Here is an 18,683-nt window from a genome sequence, read left to right as displayed (position 1 = left end):
GCTTTGATAAACATGCATTTGCATTTCTCCCATCCAGTATTATATTTCTATTTCTGAGGATGTGGCAAAATGCTGTTCACCCTGCCTGGCCAAAGCAGCAAATAGACCCATTTGACAATAACAGCTATTCAACAACCAGGCAAAAGTATAGTTTAAAACTGTTCCTTTATAGATTTTGTGTTCCAGACTGAAAGATGAAATGGACATTTTACTGCTTGAATCAGAAACATCAAAACAGGCATTTTTACAACTGTCTTGATGTATCAAGATAAACTGTTTTAAAAATATTGTTCTGTAAGGACTTTATTTAAAACTATACATAGTAAAGCACAAAATCTGTGATTAGCTCTGCAATTAATGCTTGATCTACCAAGATATTGATACTGTATATCCTAGAACAAAAATGTTCTAGGATAAGATAAAGATAAACAGAAGTTATACTGAAAAAAATAAGCAGAATATTACTGAAACTGTAGTGCTTCCGATCATTATATGCGTTGTGAAAAACCTCCACCCTGTTTAATTTCATTCTTTTTCTACTGGAAGGTTTTGTTGCAGCCACTGGTTCAGTGACCTTTTCTCTAAGAGTAAAACTGCAATGTAAGAGTAGTAACAGATTCCCAACTGTCTTATAGCGAGTGTGGCATCTGTGTTGCTGTGCTCAGTGCCTTGAAGACTTTTAGCCATCACACAAATTGAGGAGTCTGTGACATTTTTTCTTTCCACCTTCTTTGAAAAAGTGCAGATCTCATTGGAAAATTTCACAGGCAGCAAATGTGAATGATCTTTCTTACACTAAAGAAATGCAGCATGCACAGTTAAAGAAAGTATATTTTTGTATTACCTTGACCACTAAAACACACAAAATCCTGAAGTTTGGCACTTGTTTGGTGGGTTTTTTTTTTTTTTTTTTTTTTTTTTTTTTTTCAGACTCTAAGGAATAAATAAATTTTCCATGTTTTCAAGTCTGATATGAATATATGGACATAGCTAAATAGGTGCCAGGACATTTTAGAAATTTCATAAGGGTATATGAAGTAGCTTTAGTTTCTGAAAACATTATTTACTTCTTTAGATCACATCTAACATCGATGAAAATTGATTGTTCAAAAATTGTTAGTTTTTATTATCTATGATTTGAGTAAATCCTAAATGGAGAGCTACAAAACACTTGATTTCTATACCTGCTTTTAAATAAAATTATAACAGTATAACAGAATTTATAAGAGTACTCAAGCAATTCCCAGATAATTATTCGTATTAAGAATCTGAAGCATAAGTTCTAGTAAGAAATGTGGTTAAATCTCATAATCAAAAACCAGGCAAGCATGAAATTGGTGCAGATGACAAAGGTTAGCTGTTAATATACTCGTGATAGGAAATGATAAGCAAGTTCTACTGCCAGAACTATGTTTTTAAAGCCTTTTTCAAATGCATGGTACCCACTACTCACTCATCAGGAATGTTCTTTAAGCTCCCCGAGCTATTGCTTCCCTTGCCTCTGGTACTTTGGGTGAAGCTGACTGACTTAACTGAATGTTTTAGTCACTTTAGTAACATATCTCCACACTGTCATAAATTACAGAATCTCCAGGTTTTAATGAGTAGAGCACTGTTAAACAATATGGACTCTATGAAAGTTTTGAAAGTCTTTCTTTTGTGTTTGCTTTTAGAAATTCCCTGAAAAATTATGGTCATTTAGGGTCAGGGGTACATTCTTTCTATTAAATCTTTCTGTGAGCAGTATAAGTGAGAGAAAACAATAGTCAAAATATACCCAGTGCTTATAGCAGAAGGAGGGGATGGGTATTTTAGTAAAGATGAGCATGAGCTACAACAGGAATTGCAGCGGATGCTGAAGAACAGATTTATTAATTCCATCTGTAGGACTGTGGGCTAGAATCTCTGAGCAGTCCCTTCCGTTGTGTTCCCTGCAGTGGGAGGGGGTGGCTGCATTTCAGCAGTGTCAGAGCTCCTGAGAGCTGCAGTGCTTGAACTCACTGCGCTGGGGTGGATTTGCAGTGGGAGAACTCCTGCTCTTTACCAGCATCCTCTGGTCTGTATCCCTGCCTGCATGTTTTGTTTCTGTTTAAACCAAGGAGGGTAAATCAGTGCTGGATTTTTTTGTGCTTATCTTTATGAGATCGAATATTGATCTCCATGAGAACAACAAAAACCAGCGTGTCGGGATCAGATCATGTCCACCATGGCTGGGATCTCAGAAAATCCAGAACTCTTATAACCAGAATATTTTATACCCTTAAATTCGAATATTTTATAGTAATATGAAAATCAAGTTATTGTAACAAAATGGATTTTACTTTTGGGGCTAGAATAAAATTGATTTTTACATAGTGATGCATTGAAAGTTTTCATCTCACTGAGAAGCACAGAGCTGTTTGACTTCCACGGGGAAAAGCACATCTGCACTGTGGTGAGCAATTTGAGTTAAGTTTCCTTTCTTTAAATATTTGTTTTGAATTGTTGAATGTAGCTTTGTGTCTTCTGCTCTCTGAATCACACAGAAACTTTTTCATCACTGTGGAGTTATTTGGTCTGTTTGTATTTCTGGAGAAGGCAGCCACTTGTTACTGGCCTGCGGGCAAAGGAGATTCTCCAGTATTGCTGGATCAGTTGTCTTCAAAACAAGGGATGAGTCACTTAATCTGCCAGTGAACAGAACTGTTTGCCATTATTTTCTTCCTGTTTTTCATCTTTCTGTTTGTCCTTTGAGTCATTTGGAAGTGTTTATGAGCGCGCTAGTGCTCACCATGTTTTGATTTCAACAGACACCGTTCCTCAAAACACAAAATAGTTGCTCAGATATCTGAAGATGGCCTATGTGCCTGCTTGGTATAAAACAGGTGTGGGCTTTTTCCTTCCTTAAAGTCGGTGCATTTAAAGTTTGGAAGTACCACATCCTTTATGTGTCAAATACAGTGAGAGGTGTTCATTGTGCCGCCTGAAACTCTGGCATTTTCTCCTCTCAGGGGTGTGTTTTTCTACACCTGCATTGGATTTTGTATCATAAGAAGCATCACAGATAATTCATACAATGTTTATGTTTTGATTCCCTACATTTTGTGTTGCATTTTCCTAAATCCAATTAGTCAGTTGTTTTCTTAGACTTCAACAGCATCGGTGCTCACGGCAATTTTTCTTCTTTCTGCTTAATCCTGGTCACTTTCTTATGAAACTCCAGTCCACTGTACTTTAAGCAAAAGAAGTAGAACAGGTTTTCATTTCTGATAAATGGACTTGAAATTTTGCTTTTGTCATTTTAATTCCAAAGAGAAGGCATTCGTTCTTTTTATGACATGTCCCAGTTGCAAAGTTAACTTCAGGAGTTTGCTCCCAGATGTAAGGAATACAGGGAAATGGGGTGAAAGCTGATGAAGGAAAACAATAACAGAAAATAAGGGAAGTAAAAAATATTAGTGTTTTCCTTCAGGCAGTAGTGTCATTGTCCATTACGGCGGGTGACAAGCAGCTTTGTCAAGCCCCTGCCCGCTTGTCTCTGCTGGGCTGGGCTCTGAGTGACAGCCCAGAAATGAGCAATCTCCTCATGGCAGGGCAGAAATATTCCAGCTCCCTGTGCTCAGCTGCAATAAATCACAGAAAGAGGGAAAAGACAGTGCTAGACCGCATGCTATGCTGTGAATTTCATACGTCGGAAAATATTAAATCTGATTATTCCTTTGTGGAAGAGACATCTTAATTCAAAGGAATTCATCCTCTGTATCAGGATATTAATGCAAATATTCCTGTAAAATTTCCTGGTTCAAATGAAGCACTTTGTGTGGGAGGTTTTGTGGTCTAATTTATCTGTTGGAATCCAAGGTAGGGATGGCTGTGTTTTGCCAAAAAGAAGCAAAATTATGGAAATTTTACTGTGGACTACAATAGCCACACTAAGAATTTCACAGGATAAAGTAATTATATAATCTATTTAAAATTTTTAATCTGAATTTTTTGATCTTAATTTAATCTTCATATGTGACCCAATCATGTTCTACTTCATAGTTGGTTTTCTATGTTTTCAGTCATTTTTTTTGGTGATATTTTAGGAAAAACACCAATTGGAAAATTAAATTTACTTCCTAATATGTTTTCAGCCTTCTTCAGTTGAAATTCTAGTATCAGGTTGAGGGGAATCAGGGGCTTTGTATTCTTTATCCAATACAATTGCAGAATTTTTATTGTTCTTGAATGATGCTTCTTTGGCCTGGAAATCTAAAAACCCTTGCTCTGTCCTTAGGAAAATTTATTTTAACAGGACATTCAATAAGTAAAGTTATGACTCTTTTACACCTACTCCTTTGAGCGCATTTGCCTCCTTGGAAAAAGTATTGGAAATGTTACAGATTGGTGGGAAAAGTTTTTTGGAATGTGTTGAATTTCTTCATTTTATTTCAGTCTACCATGCTAAACAATGCTGACAGGGTATGGTGGCTTTCGAAAAATATTTTATATTTCTGTGATGTATTATTAAAGAATAGTAGCTGCACTAGAGAGAGCAGTGAAAAAGAAGAATGAGTGAAAATATTGAAAAAATATTCTTGAAATAACATGAATCTCTTGGTTTGGAAGGCTGCTGAAATCTAGCATTGGTGACAATTCTTCTTCCCTAAAGTCACTGACAGTAATTAGACTAAATAAGTCTTCCTCTCCCTCTCCCCGCCCTCCCTAATTTCAAATCCTAAATTAGCATAAATCAGGAAGACCATTGCCAAAAAGCAAATGTGAAAGCACAACTATTTTGTAGTAGAAAGAATATGTTCAATTTCTAATTATTCTGGAAACCTACTGCAGAAAATACTAAATTCTGTATTTCATAATTTGTCCAAAAATTTCAGTAGACAAATATATATATATATATATTTTTTTTTACATTTAACATCACTTTTTGAGAGAAATATAGAATATCTCACCCATGAAGGGCAAACCCATAAAATTATATGAAATATTTAAGTTTTTTCCATGACTTAAAGAAACATAATCAAGCTTCATGGGTGTGATGTTTATTCTGTGGAGATTAATTTCATTTTACATGAGAGTAAATCACTTTGATTGCAAATCTTTTTTATTTGTTGCCTCAAAGAGGTGAAAGGAAGAACTATGGAGGGTTAAAGTTCACATCTAGAACTTTATTGTGTAATATATTTCAGAATCCTTTTACATGGTTCACTTTAGCCTGATACTGGATTGGCAGATTAAATGGGAGTGTTGGTCTCTCAATAGCACCTTGGTGTTCACTGCATCCATTTTCCCTTTCTAGCTGAATGTAAAGGCTGTTTGTATAACTGATCATTCATTCAGACGTCGCTATAGCAGCTTGTGGTATATTGAACATAAACCCACAGCTTTGTGGATACATGCATGGATTACGTATGCAGGAAAATAGAAATCTAAAGAATGTATGTGTGCTTTTTTATATGTTCTTTTTAATAATTATTTTACTGAATAAAGTCATTTAACGCTCCCCTCCATCCTCTATAACATTGTGGCACATTTATATAATGAAAAAATGCCAGTACTTTTTTTTTCATTATAATTTTTCTGCTAATTACACTTTTCCTGTTCAAACATTTCTTTCTTCTTTACTTTCAAGAAGATTTTTGATGTTTCATTGCAAAGGAAAGACCAATAAACCCAGGCTTTGCAGAGGCAGCTGCCAGAGATTTTTTGAAACTGATAGGAGTTTATGCCTTGGGAGAGGAAGGATTAAGTTGGTTTTCTGTATTCAATATATATTAATAAATTATTTAGCACAAAAATAGTAACTATTCTGACTAATAAATTAATACATATTATATTTATATTTCATTGCTATTGCTTACATTAAAATATAATTAATTTAAATGCAGTTGACACCATTGATACTTCAATCTTCCTATTTCTCATTATGCATTCAGAGCTTATATTGTGAAGCTTTATTAATACCATTATTGAAGTCTTAGTTTATAATGTTACTTAATTTTGCTCTTCTGACTCAACAAAATTATTTCCATGATGTTTCTAATAGTAATTTTTAATGTGCTGCTCTGGAGACTTACAGCATTCTTTTGGTAGTATCATGGTTTTAACCATGACAGAGTAAAACAAATCTAATGTGGATATTCTTTTCCATGCATTCTTACCAAATATAGTGTTGAGCCTGGAAGGAGCAGATTAGAAGGTGGATATATATTTCTTATTAACTCTTAATATATTTTGGATAAGTTTGATAGGTGTGGACATATGAGAACAGAATTTTTAGGGCAGTTATGTGACTTTCATGAGACACTTTATGCAAGAGTTATTTATGGGGATATATGGATTTTCAGGACTGCATCAAAAAATAACATTTTAAGCATTCATCTGGATAAGAAGAATTATCCGTGTAATTAGTTTCAAATGAACTTGAAACTTGTTGCTTAACTTGTGTGAATTCCATTTGAGACACAAATAAATACAAATTTGCATTTAAATGATTTTTGGTAATACTTTGAGTTTTAAATGCCATTGGAGATACTTTACCTCATATTCAGGCATTTCTTTAACTTTGCACTTTGGAAAGCCAGAACTGAGTGCCTGAACCCTGTGTGGCTTTTGAATTACAGAGTTTACCTTTTCCTTGGGTTCCGTTAATTCAGAAAGAAACTATGGAGGAAAAGAATGGAATATAGATCTAGGCTGATGGAAGAAGCCCTGTCATATTTAAGGTTGTGCAACAATGACATTTTGTAGCTGAAGAGGGAAAGATTGCAGCTCTTGGCTAATCAGCTCTGGAAAATGGAGTGTGCGAGCCAGTGCATGGAGCTGCTGGTGCTGGTGGTATTGTCAGGACGAGCAGGATTAGGAAAAGGACATTCCTGGATCAGCTGGGTGGTGATGCTGGCTTTGTTGGCAATGCCTTTCACTGGCTGTGCCAGCCTGAGCTTTCCCTGAGCAGGAATTCAGCACTCCTGGCTGAAATGTGTTGTCTCCACAGCCAGGATTTATTTCCCTGACCCCACACACTGCGTAACCATGAAATGGAATTTACATATCCTACTTCCTTGCTAGCCAAGACTACTTTTCCTAAGTCTTTAAACATTTTAATTTGGAATTGAAACACTTCATTCCCAAAATGGTTCTGAATTGCTAACCACTGAAATAGTCCTACTTAAAATGATGTTTATTAAACTTTGTGATTCATAGCAATTTAATTAATCATTAAAAAAATTTTAAAAATTATGCTGCTGTCATACACATCAGACTTCTAATATTATGTTTACAAAGCTTTGTGCTTCAGATAATCCTGTTGAAATCTGTGGAGCTGCTTGTCATGGTTATACCAGTTAACACAAGGATGGCTGAACCCAGCACATCATAATCATAAACACAATGTTCTTGTCAAGTACAATGAGAGAAATCAATTGCTGTGACAATAATTGCTATTTGAAGTCATGGTGTTAGAAAAATAATTGTTCAATTATTTTTATTTTAGAATTGTGCTTGCTTTATAAAATATCAATTAAAATGGGCTCTATTTGCCAATAAAAAGATAGTAAATAATGTGTTGGGAAAGCAGTTCTTAGAAAAACAGTTAATGTGAACTGTTAGGAAACTTTTGCAGTACTACCTTGAAAATATTAACTTAGGTATTAACTTGTTTTCTTTGCCTATATCTGCATTAAAAAGTTTTTTGTCATCAGTTTGTTTTACTATATATATGTTAAATTGTTGTTCATGTTAGTACTAGAAGAGAAACAATAGAGTGCGGGGTCACTTATTAGCTCGCTATTTAGGGAACTGTACAGTTTTGTGCCCTTGTCAAAGAAAGATCAGCAGGCAGGAAGTTTGTGGGTACAGAGGGATATTTAATTACTGTCTCAGCACAGCAAGACTTAAGTGATTGAGCAATAATTGCCTTGATGGCCCAACTCCTATATTCAAAAAAAGACTTGGGAGGAGCCTTTAATATATGTGCAAATATATATATGTGGGCAGTAAATGAGTCTGCTATGCCTCTAACAAAATTGGTGAAAGGAATTTTGGGAGCTTCTGTCTCTGTTGGTGAGCAGTGTGAACAAACAGATCGTCACTTGGCCGAGATGATGCTGAGGACCTGCCATCCTCACTGAATGCATCTTTTTGTCTTTGAGCTGGCTCCAGTTTAGTTCCGTGGACTGACAGCCCCTTTGTGTCTGGAGTGAACACTGCACATCTTCTAATTGAGCTCCAGGGTTGGTCCACAGGGACACTCAGGGGTTGGTTCAAAAGCCCATTCCAGATCCACACTAAGCTGGGAGTGCAGGAATTCCCCTTGGAAAGCCAGGGTGGGTCTGTCATGTGCTGGAGCGTGGGGACAGGGTGATGGCAGGTGGCAGAACAGTCTTGACCGTGTGCTGGCCCAGCTGTGCTGCTCCCAGGGTGGGCCCAGAGCAGGGATGCCGCCCCACGCTCAGCTGTGGGTTGCTGCTGTACCTTGTCCTGTGAGAAGGGTAAATGTGATGGATGCTCAAAGTAGAATCTCACATCATTTTTCATTTCAGTCGATTTAAAAGAATACTAGATGCAATTTAAAGTTTTGGAAAAGTGTTTGCTTTCATCCGTTTGTGGAAATTATTTTGAATTATTGTGCAAATTACTGTCTTAAGTAAAACCATAAAAACAACAATTATTCTCTTTGTATGTTAAATAATCAGAGAATGAGAAAAGAAATAACAAAGGATTGCACATTTTGTTTTCTTTTGTTTACCTTCCATTTACAGTATTGATTCTTTAAACATTTATGCTTAGTTCAAGAAACAGTTCCCTTTACATCCCTGTGAAAATAAGTAAATTATTTCACTTCTACAAAAGTATTACTTTGATACAATATGTAATTCACAGGCATTAATATGTAATGAAAAAAAGGAATTCTGTAGTGTACTTATAATGCATTCATGGGCTTAAGGCACAAATGTGTCATTAATTCATCTGGTCTAAACATGCTGATCATTAAATTTCAGAGATTTTCCCCTCTATTTATCCATGCAATTTAAGTTTCTTTAAGGATATCTACAGATTTTATTTCAGTTGGCCCATTCCAAGCAGCAATACATAGACTAATTCCCCTAACACTTTTTAATTTGCCGCCTAAAGAAACACAGAGGAACTGATTTCTGAGTTATGGAAAACCCTTTCATTTCCTTAGCCAGGTCTGCACTAAATAGGCCTAAATGTGACCTCTGGAAGACAAAAATTTGCTCTGTACCTTGCAAAAATAGTTATGCAGGCAGTAATTATTCCTTGCAATTTCCCTTCTCTTTGTTCTATTAAATCACTATTTCTGTTTTCATACTACCCAGAGCCCTTCTGGGAAGAGCTTCTGCAAAGCCCAGACCTCCCTGCTAGGCCCTGGTGTTCCCTTGCAGCCTTTCCTTGGCCACTTTCCTCTGCTGTGTTGGACACAAACTGTGCTCAAGACTTCTTCCTCTGCAGTTCATCAGTTGTTTATTGTCTCAAAAATCATGCTAGGAAAATAACTTCCAATCAAGCTGCAATCCAGGCAACTGGTGGTGGATTGCTCATTTTCAAGCATGCTTATTTAGTGTTTCCTCCTGTTTTGTTCCACATGGTTTGAAGGGGAAACTTGCAAAGCTGTATCCTTATCTTCTGGCACTTTATTTCTTTGTTCTGAAGAGCACAAAATCTTGATAAATGCTTGGGCTACTGTGGTCTTAAGAGTGTCTTAGTGTGGCAATTGTCTTATTGGGAAGATTTCCATTGGTAAGTGCAGAAAGTCATTCACTCTGTACTCTGGGTTACCATTTCATAACCCACGTGCTTTGCAAAAGCATTTATTCATATATCTGTTTATTTGGATGTCACTCCGAGTCTCAACTGGAGAGTCAAAGATGGTGGACATAACCTATGATCGTGTGGATTAACTGCAGGCAAGTTGCCACTTGATCTTTTCAAAAACTGAAATGATGAATTTGTAAAGTCACTGTCAGCAAAAGATTTTGTCTGAATTTTGAATACCTTTTGTGATTTTCTCTGTATTCTCTCCAGGTTTTCCAATCTCCTTTCAGAAAATGCCAATGCCAGAGCTTTAAGAACAAGTCTGATAGTATCTTTTTTGGCACTACGTTGTAGAGCAATAAATTAATCTCTCAAACGTTGTATACTGGTGTGCACCTGAGTATTTAAGGTTGTTTTAACCCTTTTTGTTTCAACATCCCAGCACTAATTCATACTGAATTGTTATTCACACTGGTCTCTAAACTGGTTTGGGAATTACATCATTCCAATGGGAAAATAAATCCTTTGCAATTAAGATGTGGCCTGACTTCCTTGTTCTCATGAATACAACTTAGCTGTGATTGGGTATTAAAAAAAAACAAACCCAAGCTAAAAATTGACCATTGTACAATCTCTTGTACATCTCTTTAACCTCTGTGCCATTAACCATTTTTGTCTTTGTGTCGTGCGTAGACCTCTCAGCTATTATATATTTTTCCCATCAAAACTGAGTGGATCTGATACTATGGAGCTTTGCAGCCCATCTAGAAGTTCCCTTTTCTGATGTTGGTCCCCTTATGACAGTTTCTTCTTTATCTGCCCAATGGCTAATTTTTAATTAATTTAATTTGCATTGCATTTTCTTTTTTTATATCTCTGTCTGAAGGAGGAGATATAGGAAGTGTAATAGGGGACTAGAGAGCATCTACCTACACCCATCCTGCTGGTTTTTTTGCATTTTTTTGCCTGTGATGTTAATGTCTTTATCATGGCTCCCTTCAATTCCCTATTGTTTCAAAGCCAAAGTGAACTGATTTCTCCTACCATTTCATTCCCCTGGCCAAGCTGACTGCTTTCCTTTATGAGATAAGGTGATGCTTGTGGTACTACAGTGTGCCTGTACTACAAGGTACACTATAGATTTATGCACTGACATCCCAATGTTTTCTGGTTAGTTCTTCATTCCTTTTCTAATCTCTTTTAACATCCTATTTTCTGTTTTGACTGCTACTAAACATTCTGTTGATATGTTCGAAGAGCTATCTGCAATGACTTCAAGATCATTTTCTTGAGTGGTAATTGCTAATTTAGAACCTATCATTGCATATTTGTAGCTAGTTGTGGTGTTGTTTTTTTCTCTTTTTCTTGTGCACGTTGCCTTCAGTTCATTGTCACTGAATTTCATTCTCTTATTTTACTTGCTAAGTCCCTCTGCGTTGTGAGATCCTTTGCAGTCAGCTTTAATTTTAATTGCCCTACATAAACCAAGGATGTTATCTCACCACAGCCTGGAACTAGGTTAATTTCACAAAATCTATTTTCCATGAATTTTGCATGAATTTTGATTTATTCGCCCTTCTATTTATATTTAGCCTCCCTACAAAATAGAAGAAAATAAAATATTTACTTGCCAAGAAAATATTACACAAAAGTCACACTATCAATACTGTAACTTCTAATGGTTTAATAGTATTTTATGGATGTGTCTTTGAGACACTCATTTCTGATTTTAGCTTTGCAAGGAATTGATGTTTTGACTGATGACAAGAAAATTCAGTCTGTGACCCACCACACTGATGTGCAGATCACAGAATCCATTCGTCTGAGGTCTTTCAGCCAGAACTCTGAATATTTTCTATTCTACTAACTTAAGAGAACTGTTCAAGAAATTAATAAATGTGAAGGACAGAATTTTCTAAGGGTAGAGATTCTGTTCCTGGTCATAATAAAGCAGTCACACAGTGCAAGGCTCTCTTAGTTTCTTGTGTCCAGCTCCCTTGCATGTATTAACCTTTTCTCAATTCCAGGAGCACTGAGTTAATAATTGCAGAATGAGTTGCTGTTGTTTCCCTAATTTAGTGGGTTTTGGAAGGGCTGTGGAGGAGGAGAAGAGTGAGATGGCTTTCCTTTATTTCATGTACAGCATCCCAATCTATAGCAGCACATCAGTACCCTGAATTTGCCCTAAAGCATCTGTTACAGGTATCAGCTGGACACTGCGGTGTGGGAAACATTTCTGGGAAATACTATTTATAAGTACTTCTTGGCTTAAAAACCTTAAAAGATGTTGCTGCAAAACTGAATTTATTCTGGTGGTTAGAGGGGTTTTTTTAGTTCTGCTCTTCCCTAGACAACCAAATTGAAATTTACAGTCACTTGTGCTTGCATTCAAAGGGAGACATTGGTGTTATTTTGCTCTTATGCACAGTACTCCTCCGAACTATACTGCTTCCAGAAATCTTGGTCTTCCCTGTTTTAAAGAATATATTTTGAAGCTTTTTGGCAGAAAAAAATGTGGATGCCTGGTATAATTCAGTAGTTAGTGTTATATTAATTGAAACCAGTTTTTACAGCAGAAGAGGTAGCGTGTGAAAGTTCTTTATGCAGTTAGTAAATCCAGATACTTATATTAAAAAACTGTGTAAAAATTTGAAAGATCTTCTGAGTGATTACACTAGGTGCCAGCTTTAGAAGCCTTATTTCAGTATCCAGAAACTCATTAAAAAAGGTTGAGTTCAATGATCTTTCGACCAAAATACTTTATGGATTAAATGTTACAATACAAAGATATTGAAGCAAGAGAGAAGGTATATGCTCTGATTGTGCACTTCAGGTGTTTAATTTTAGGGTTTTTTCTTATTCTGTTGTGTCTTTGGAACTGTAACGTGGCAATGTCTTTGGAGATGTTTCCCCTGGGCAATTAACCATAGAAATACTCAATAAGACAACACAGGCCTATTGTCATGTGCAAACCCTGTTCCTCAAACTAATTATTCTCCCTCTGTAGTTACCCTTCCTGCAGTAATCCCAGGAAATAACTCAGAATTTACAAAGTGAAAGAAATATAAATTGGTATAATATTGTTTTCCTATACTTGACCCTCTTTTTCCACCTACTAAATGTGGAACATGCAGTGCATATTTGTTGAGACTGTTGTGGGTAGGTGGATGGTTGTACTGGGGCTTATGCCATGCTAATGGAAACAGTGATAACATTTCTAGGAGAAAACCAGAGCCTGTGATGTGCATTTGCTTTTGACTGTGGATGGTTGGCTCTGTAATTCTGGTAGAGTTTAGTTTTTCCCAATTTCTGGAGTTTATTTTTCCAGGCTAAAATGCCTTTTTTGTTACCTTTGATACCCTAAAAACAAGCTTTTCACAAGTTACAATTATAATTTCTTTTTTTTTTGTAATTGCAGTTGTTTCTTATCCTTACTGCTGGTAGCTGCTGTCGTTTGGAAAATCAAACAAACCTGTTGGGCTTCTCGACGGAGAGAGGTATCAATAACTTTAAGATTATTGTAGTAAACTTATCTTTCAGAATAAGTTGAGAACTCTGATGAACAATCACTCCTCCCCTTTCTTCTGTATATGCAATTTAAACACCCATTTTATACCTGTGACTTTTTTATGCTGAAGAAGAAAACTTTATTTCATTCTCCTGTCAAAAATTAAAGGAATTACAACACTAGGCTGCAGAAACCTAAATTTTCCTTATGGTGGCATATTTAGTACATTTAGAATAGAATAGAATATTTCTACAAAGAAATACAAAGCCTGATTACTTCAGGGCTGACCAAAGGTTGAACCGTATTATTGAGAGTATTGTCCAAATAAATAATAATTTCTTATACTCTAACAAGTTTGGGGTGCTGACCCATTGTTAGGAAGTCTGTTCCAGTGTATGACCACCTTCTCTGTATATAAATGTTTGCTAATATCCAACCTGAACCTCCCCTCAAGGGAGAAAAATTCTCTTTCTCTTAGAATCTGTATCTTCATCATGAAACCTGTGGCACAATTAAAATCTTCAGTAAATCCTATACATAAAATCACCGTATTCTTTTGTGGTCTTAATTCTGACAGCTGTCTTGAAAGATCTGGCACAAATCTTTGTTCTTACCCGCCTAACAATTCATTACACTTAAATGAGGTTAAACTTAGGTTATGTATGCTACTACATGTTTATGATTGTATACTGTTAGTTGTGATATTTCATTTTGCTTTCATAAATGAGATCTAAAATTTGTAGATGTGATTTTTGGAAAAAGCACTTGCTTAATCTACTATAATCTTGATTTCTTTTTTTAAACAAGCTTTGATATACTGAATTATTCTTTTCTTAGTATATTGACACTACTAAGGTTTAAGTAACTTTTTCTTTTTCCTGAGATCTACGGTGAATGTATGTTTTAAAAATGCCAGGTAACTAGCACTTTTAATTTTCCCTCACTGAAATTGTAATGTTCTAATGTGAAGGTTTAGCTTCAGCTGGTGCTATGAAGGAAAATGTGTATGATTGGTACTTGTTTCCTTTTGGTATTTTTTTTTTAAATTCATATGAACATTGTTAGGAATTTTCTAAAAGCAAAATCTCTTCTGTTTCTTATTACTTGCAAAATATAGATGAAAGTTACTTTAAACCACAATATTCCACTTAATATTTCATTTAAATTCGTCTCAATACTTTGATAGTTCTGTGCAAAACTGTATTGTCATGGAATGTCAGTTCATTGATTTAATTTCTCATGTTAATGAGGATGATTTATTGATGTTTTTAAGAACAAATATGAATGCACCTATTTCCAGACCTAGAGAGTCTGCTCTGTTTTCTGTGATTGTTCCCCTAGATTTTTGAAATCTATTATTTTTATGTGGTCTTTAGACATCATTTGATAAAGAAAACATTCTCATACAAAAAAGTTTCTGAAGTTTTCCAAGATTTATTTATTTATTTTCCTATTGTCATCAAAAGTAGTTCTAAGACTGTATGAAAGCCCAAATGCCACATACATCACTCAGCTTCTTCAGAAGAGCAACAGAAAAAGACATTCTTGGCAACTGGATTGGAACTCAGAGCTTCATGGTTGGTTCTGAATCTTGGTTTTCCTTGAGTATAACTTGGTTTTAGAGAAAAACTTGGTTTTCTCTCGTAACTAGAGTTCAGTGGCATTATGAGTTGTAAATGCTGAAAGAAATCTATATTTTCCATCTGCTCTTGACCACCAGCTGCAGTTCATATCAACTGCAAGTTTTTGATAACATTCCATGCAATATTTTCCTTAATCTAGCTGGAAATCTTCTTTTTATATGTAACATATTTTATAAGATTTTGCAATTAAGTGTTGCACATAAATTGTATGAATAACGCACAGAGACAATCTACTGTTGAAAAGATTTCTGAAGTATCTACTTTAGAGCCCATTTGAGCTTTTCATCTCTTTGATCGTTCTTTAAAGACAGGAATGTTTGACTCTTTAGATGTTACCTTCAGTATGGACTCAAAGTACAGTAATAGCAATAAAACAAGAGCACAAACAAATACAGAAAGGCATGCTGTTAAAAACTGTGCATCCTTTTATTGTTCCTCCTGATGTTTTTTCCCCTGAAGGAGGGGGAACATTACCATCCAGTTCTTGTCATCTTGTAGTAATGAATTTTATTAGGCTCTTGAGGTAAGCCAATAATTATTTTCAGATTTGTAGAGCCCTATGTGTAGCTGAAAATTCAGAACCTTGTCCTGTTTTGCCTTCTGACTTTAATGCTTGGCTAAATTGGAATGTTATTGATTCCAAATTGAACATAGCATGGCCTCAATCCAGTACAAAGCAGGAGCAAGTTGTTTGCATTGTGAAGAGGGAATGTCTCAGTTTTCCCACTAATTTAGAAATTTTCCCTCCAGTTTATTTCCTAATTCATTGCCCATTCAGCAAATACTTGCTTTCCACTGCTCAGGGCACTGCCCAAATCTTGCTGAGCAGTTTGAATTTAGGCTCTATCATATGTACATGTAAGAACCTGTTACATTGACTATATATGAAAATGGATAAGTAAGTGTAATGGATAAGTGTCTTCCAAAATACTTCAAATGATGTTTGTCTACACTGAATTTAAATTCCTTTTCCAAGTGTATTGGTCTTTCAGTTTATTTAGTTGAAATACTTTTTCCCTAAGTTAAGACCTTGAGCTTTGGTAATCTTTTTTTGCTCATAACAAAATTTTGGTTCATATTTTTTTCTTACTTACATTTCTGTCTCTTAAGATATATTTTATCTCAGGTTTTTGTACTCTATATTTATACTTTAACTCCTGAAAGAGCTTCTCTTCTTCTCTCCTGTCCTCTGAAAGGGCAAGGGACAGCAGACAGACTGTCTTACCTTATACCGTCAAAATTATTCACCTTCTACATTGAGAGAAAATGGAAAGTATCATTCTTTTATTTTATAGTTCCAAAAAGATCAATGAAACTTTGAGCAGGAGAACATGAACAGCCTCCTGCCTGGCATCCCTTGACACCTTCCCCCACCCATCCCCACATGGATTTGTGACATTTTAAAAAAAGGTTTTTAGGAAGGGCTGAAGTAAGATAGTGGAATATTGCTCATCTCAGGGAGCTTGTTCCTTGAAAAGAATAATACAGAATAATACAGAATAGGATGAGGTGATTTCCAAAGCATAATTCTTATAGCAGTATCTTGATTAAAAAAAACCCTGAAATCTTGTTTTAAAAAGTCCAGAGTCCCAAGAAAGCAAAAACAAAACAGAAAGAATTTGGAACCTTCATGACCGAGCAAGATAACGTTTACAGGTAAGTATGGAAATTTATGCAGGTATAGAAAAAGGGAAATATAGATATGTTTTTCAAATGAAGGAGTTCCTAAATATTGCAAGAATTAGGAAAAGCAAAGCGATTTTTAAAAGAGTTCTGCACTATATTAAAAGATCAGATATGTATTCTACCTTTTAATCCCTCATCCTTCTTTTTACTCCAAAGACTCACAAATCTTTCTGCCAGCACCCTTCTCAGTAAAATCTGACTTTTTAGTTCACTGGATGAAAACCCAAAAGCTGTCATTTTTTCCCAAATGATTTGTTAGGCCTCCTGCATTTTATACCCTGAATTCACACAAGAGCCCATCCATGGAGCTCCAATCTGACTGTTTTCCTCCTTTCCACAAGAAAAGATATATCACCCAGATTTGCCAAATAAGAAATATGAAGAGAGTATTATTTGTTTTCTCTGCATGTTTCATATCTAAAGTATTGAATCAGTCTTCTGCTCAGAATAGGTACAAGACAATCTGTTCATAGATCATTTTACTGAAAACTTGATAGGTTACCTGCCAGATTTGTAGTGGCTCAAAGGTTTTGTCTCAGGAACTTCTGATTGAAAGGCATCACACTGCAGATAGAATCTGCATCTGAATGATTTCTTTTTAATAGTGCATTGAACTTCTTTTTTTGCTGACAAGATTACACTGAGATCACTAACAAACTCACACAGGTGGGATTATAAACCACACAGCTTCTAGCTGTGTTTTATTTTAGCTATTTTAGCAAAGTATTTGCTGTTCCTGAGGTAAACCAGTTGCTGCCCAGATACCTTTTGTACTCTTGGTCCCACCAGATGTTTTAAAGAATTGTTACCTTTAATCCAAAAGCCTGTAGTCACTGATATACATAAAGTATCTTCTTCTCTCCACTCAGACACACAAAATACATGTACCAATGCGTCATGTGTTGTTATCTACAGTCACAGAAACATAGGATTGTTTGAGTTGGGAAGGACCTTTGAAGGTCATACAGTCCCATCCTCCTGCAATGAGCCCCTTCAACCAGAACAGGCTGCTCAGAGCCTCATCCAGCTTGAACCTGAATGTTCCCAGGCATGGAGGTCTCACCACCCTGATTGTAAAAATATTTTCCCCTATATCTAGCCTGAAATACATATTTGTGTATATTGGATCAGTCAATTCATTAAAATGGATTTGTACTTTTCTTTTAATATAAATTGCTTTTTTATACATTATTTTAATTAAGCACTAGAAAAGGAGTGCGTATCTTTAAAGATGACTTAGATTCTTATTTCCCCATGTAATACACTATAAAGCTCTTGAGCAATGAGGAAGTAATGCATGATTGCATTTTTAGGTAAAAATGCTTGAAAGCATGGATTGTGTGTGTAAAGTGCTTGCCTAACTTTAAAGGTTAATATCATTTATATAGAGCATCTCATTATACAGTCAGCTGTGCACCATTTGCCTGTCTGAAAGAACAGCATATACAAACATAAAAACATGGAACTGTGGAAAATGCTGGCTTTATACAGTGTGTGGGTCCCACTCAACTTATTGCTTCTTTTTATTAAATAAACTTACATTTGTTTAAAAAACCTTCCACCTTCCTAGCCTTGATTTTATTATCAAGGTAGTTTTGTTCTCTCAAATATTCAAAAATCCTTACAAATAGACAAATGAAACTGAAGTAGACTACTTCTTAATAGCAGCAACAATTCATGTAATAGCTTTAGGCTCATTTCTATGGTAACTCTAATAAGAACAAGGGAGTTCATTTTTGTCGATAGCTCTAATGAATGTAGAGAATATGCGCATTTCAGCTTGAGCTTTTTTGCTTTCTATTCAAATGACAATACTTTAAAGTATTCCTCTTAGTAAAGACAGTAATGGCTTTTGGTGCATATGATATTGCTTATGGAATGCAACACATTTATTTTACCAATACTAAAACACAGAGAATATGGTGTATTCTTGAGCAACAGCTTTTGAAGGAACAAAAGCAATGCTGTGTGTTTCAGGGTGAGCAAGGAACCAACAACAGCAGATGTAAGGGAAACAAGAAATCTTAACATGCATAATTAAAGTACCCCAATGTGTAATAGTATTCATGTGTGTAGGTGTCTACAGGATTTTA

At 35.6% G+C, this 18,683-nt stretch overlaps 1 protein-coding gene across 4 annotated transcripts in view; it reads left to right on the top strand.

Annotated features, from left to right (window-relative positions):
* The window catches only part of ATRNL1 (attractin like 1), a 433,474-nt gene that overhangs the window by 219,197 nt on the left and 195,594 nt on the right, over positions 1-18,683 (top strand). For all 4 annotated transcript variants that reach the window (XM_066190865.1, XM_066190863.1, XM_066190866.1 and 1 more), the window contains exon 26: positions 13,172-13,250. In XM_066190865.1, coding sequence (XP_066046962.1) covers positions 13,172-13,250 — 79 coding nt within the window. The remainder of the gene's footprint in view (positions 1-13,171; positions 13,251-18,683) is intronic.

The sequence above is a fragment of the Chamaea fasciata genome, unplaced genomic scaffold (assembly GCF_029207755.1).
Source record: "Chamaea fasciata isolate MVZ Bird 193981 ecotype frontalis unplaced genomic scaffold, bChaFas1.0.hap1 SCAF_9, whole genome shotgun sequence".
Lineage (NCBI taxonomy): Eukaryota > Metazoa > Chordata > Aves > Passeriformes > Sylviidae > Chamaea > Chamaea fasciata.
The sequence above is the reverse complement of the archived record's forward strand: the minus strand, read 5'-3'. Positions and strand labels throughout refer to the sequence as shown.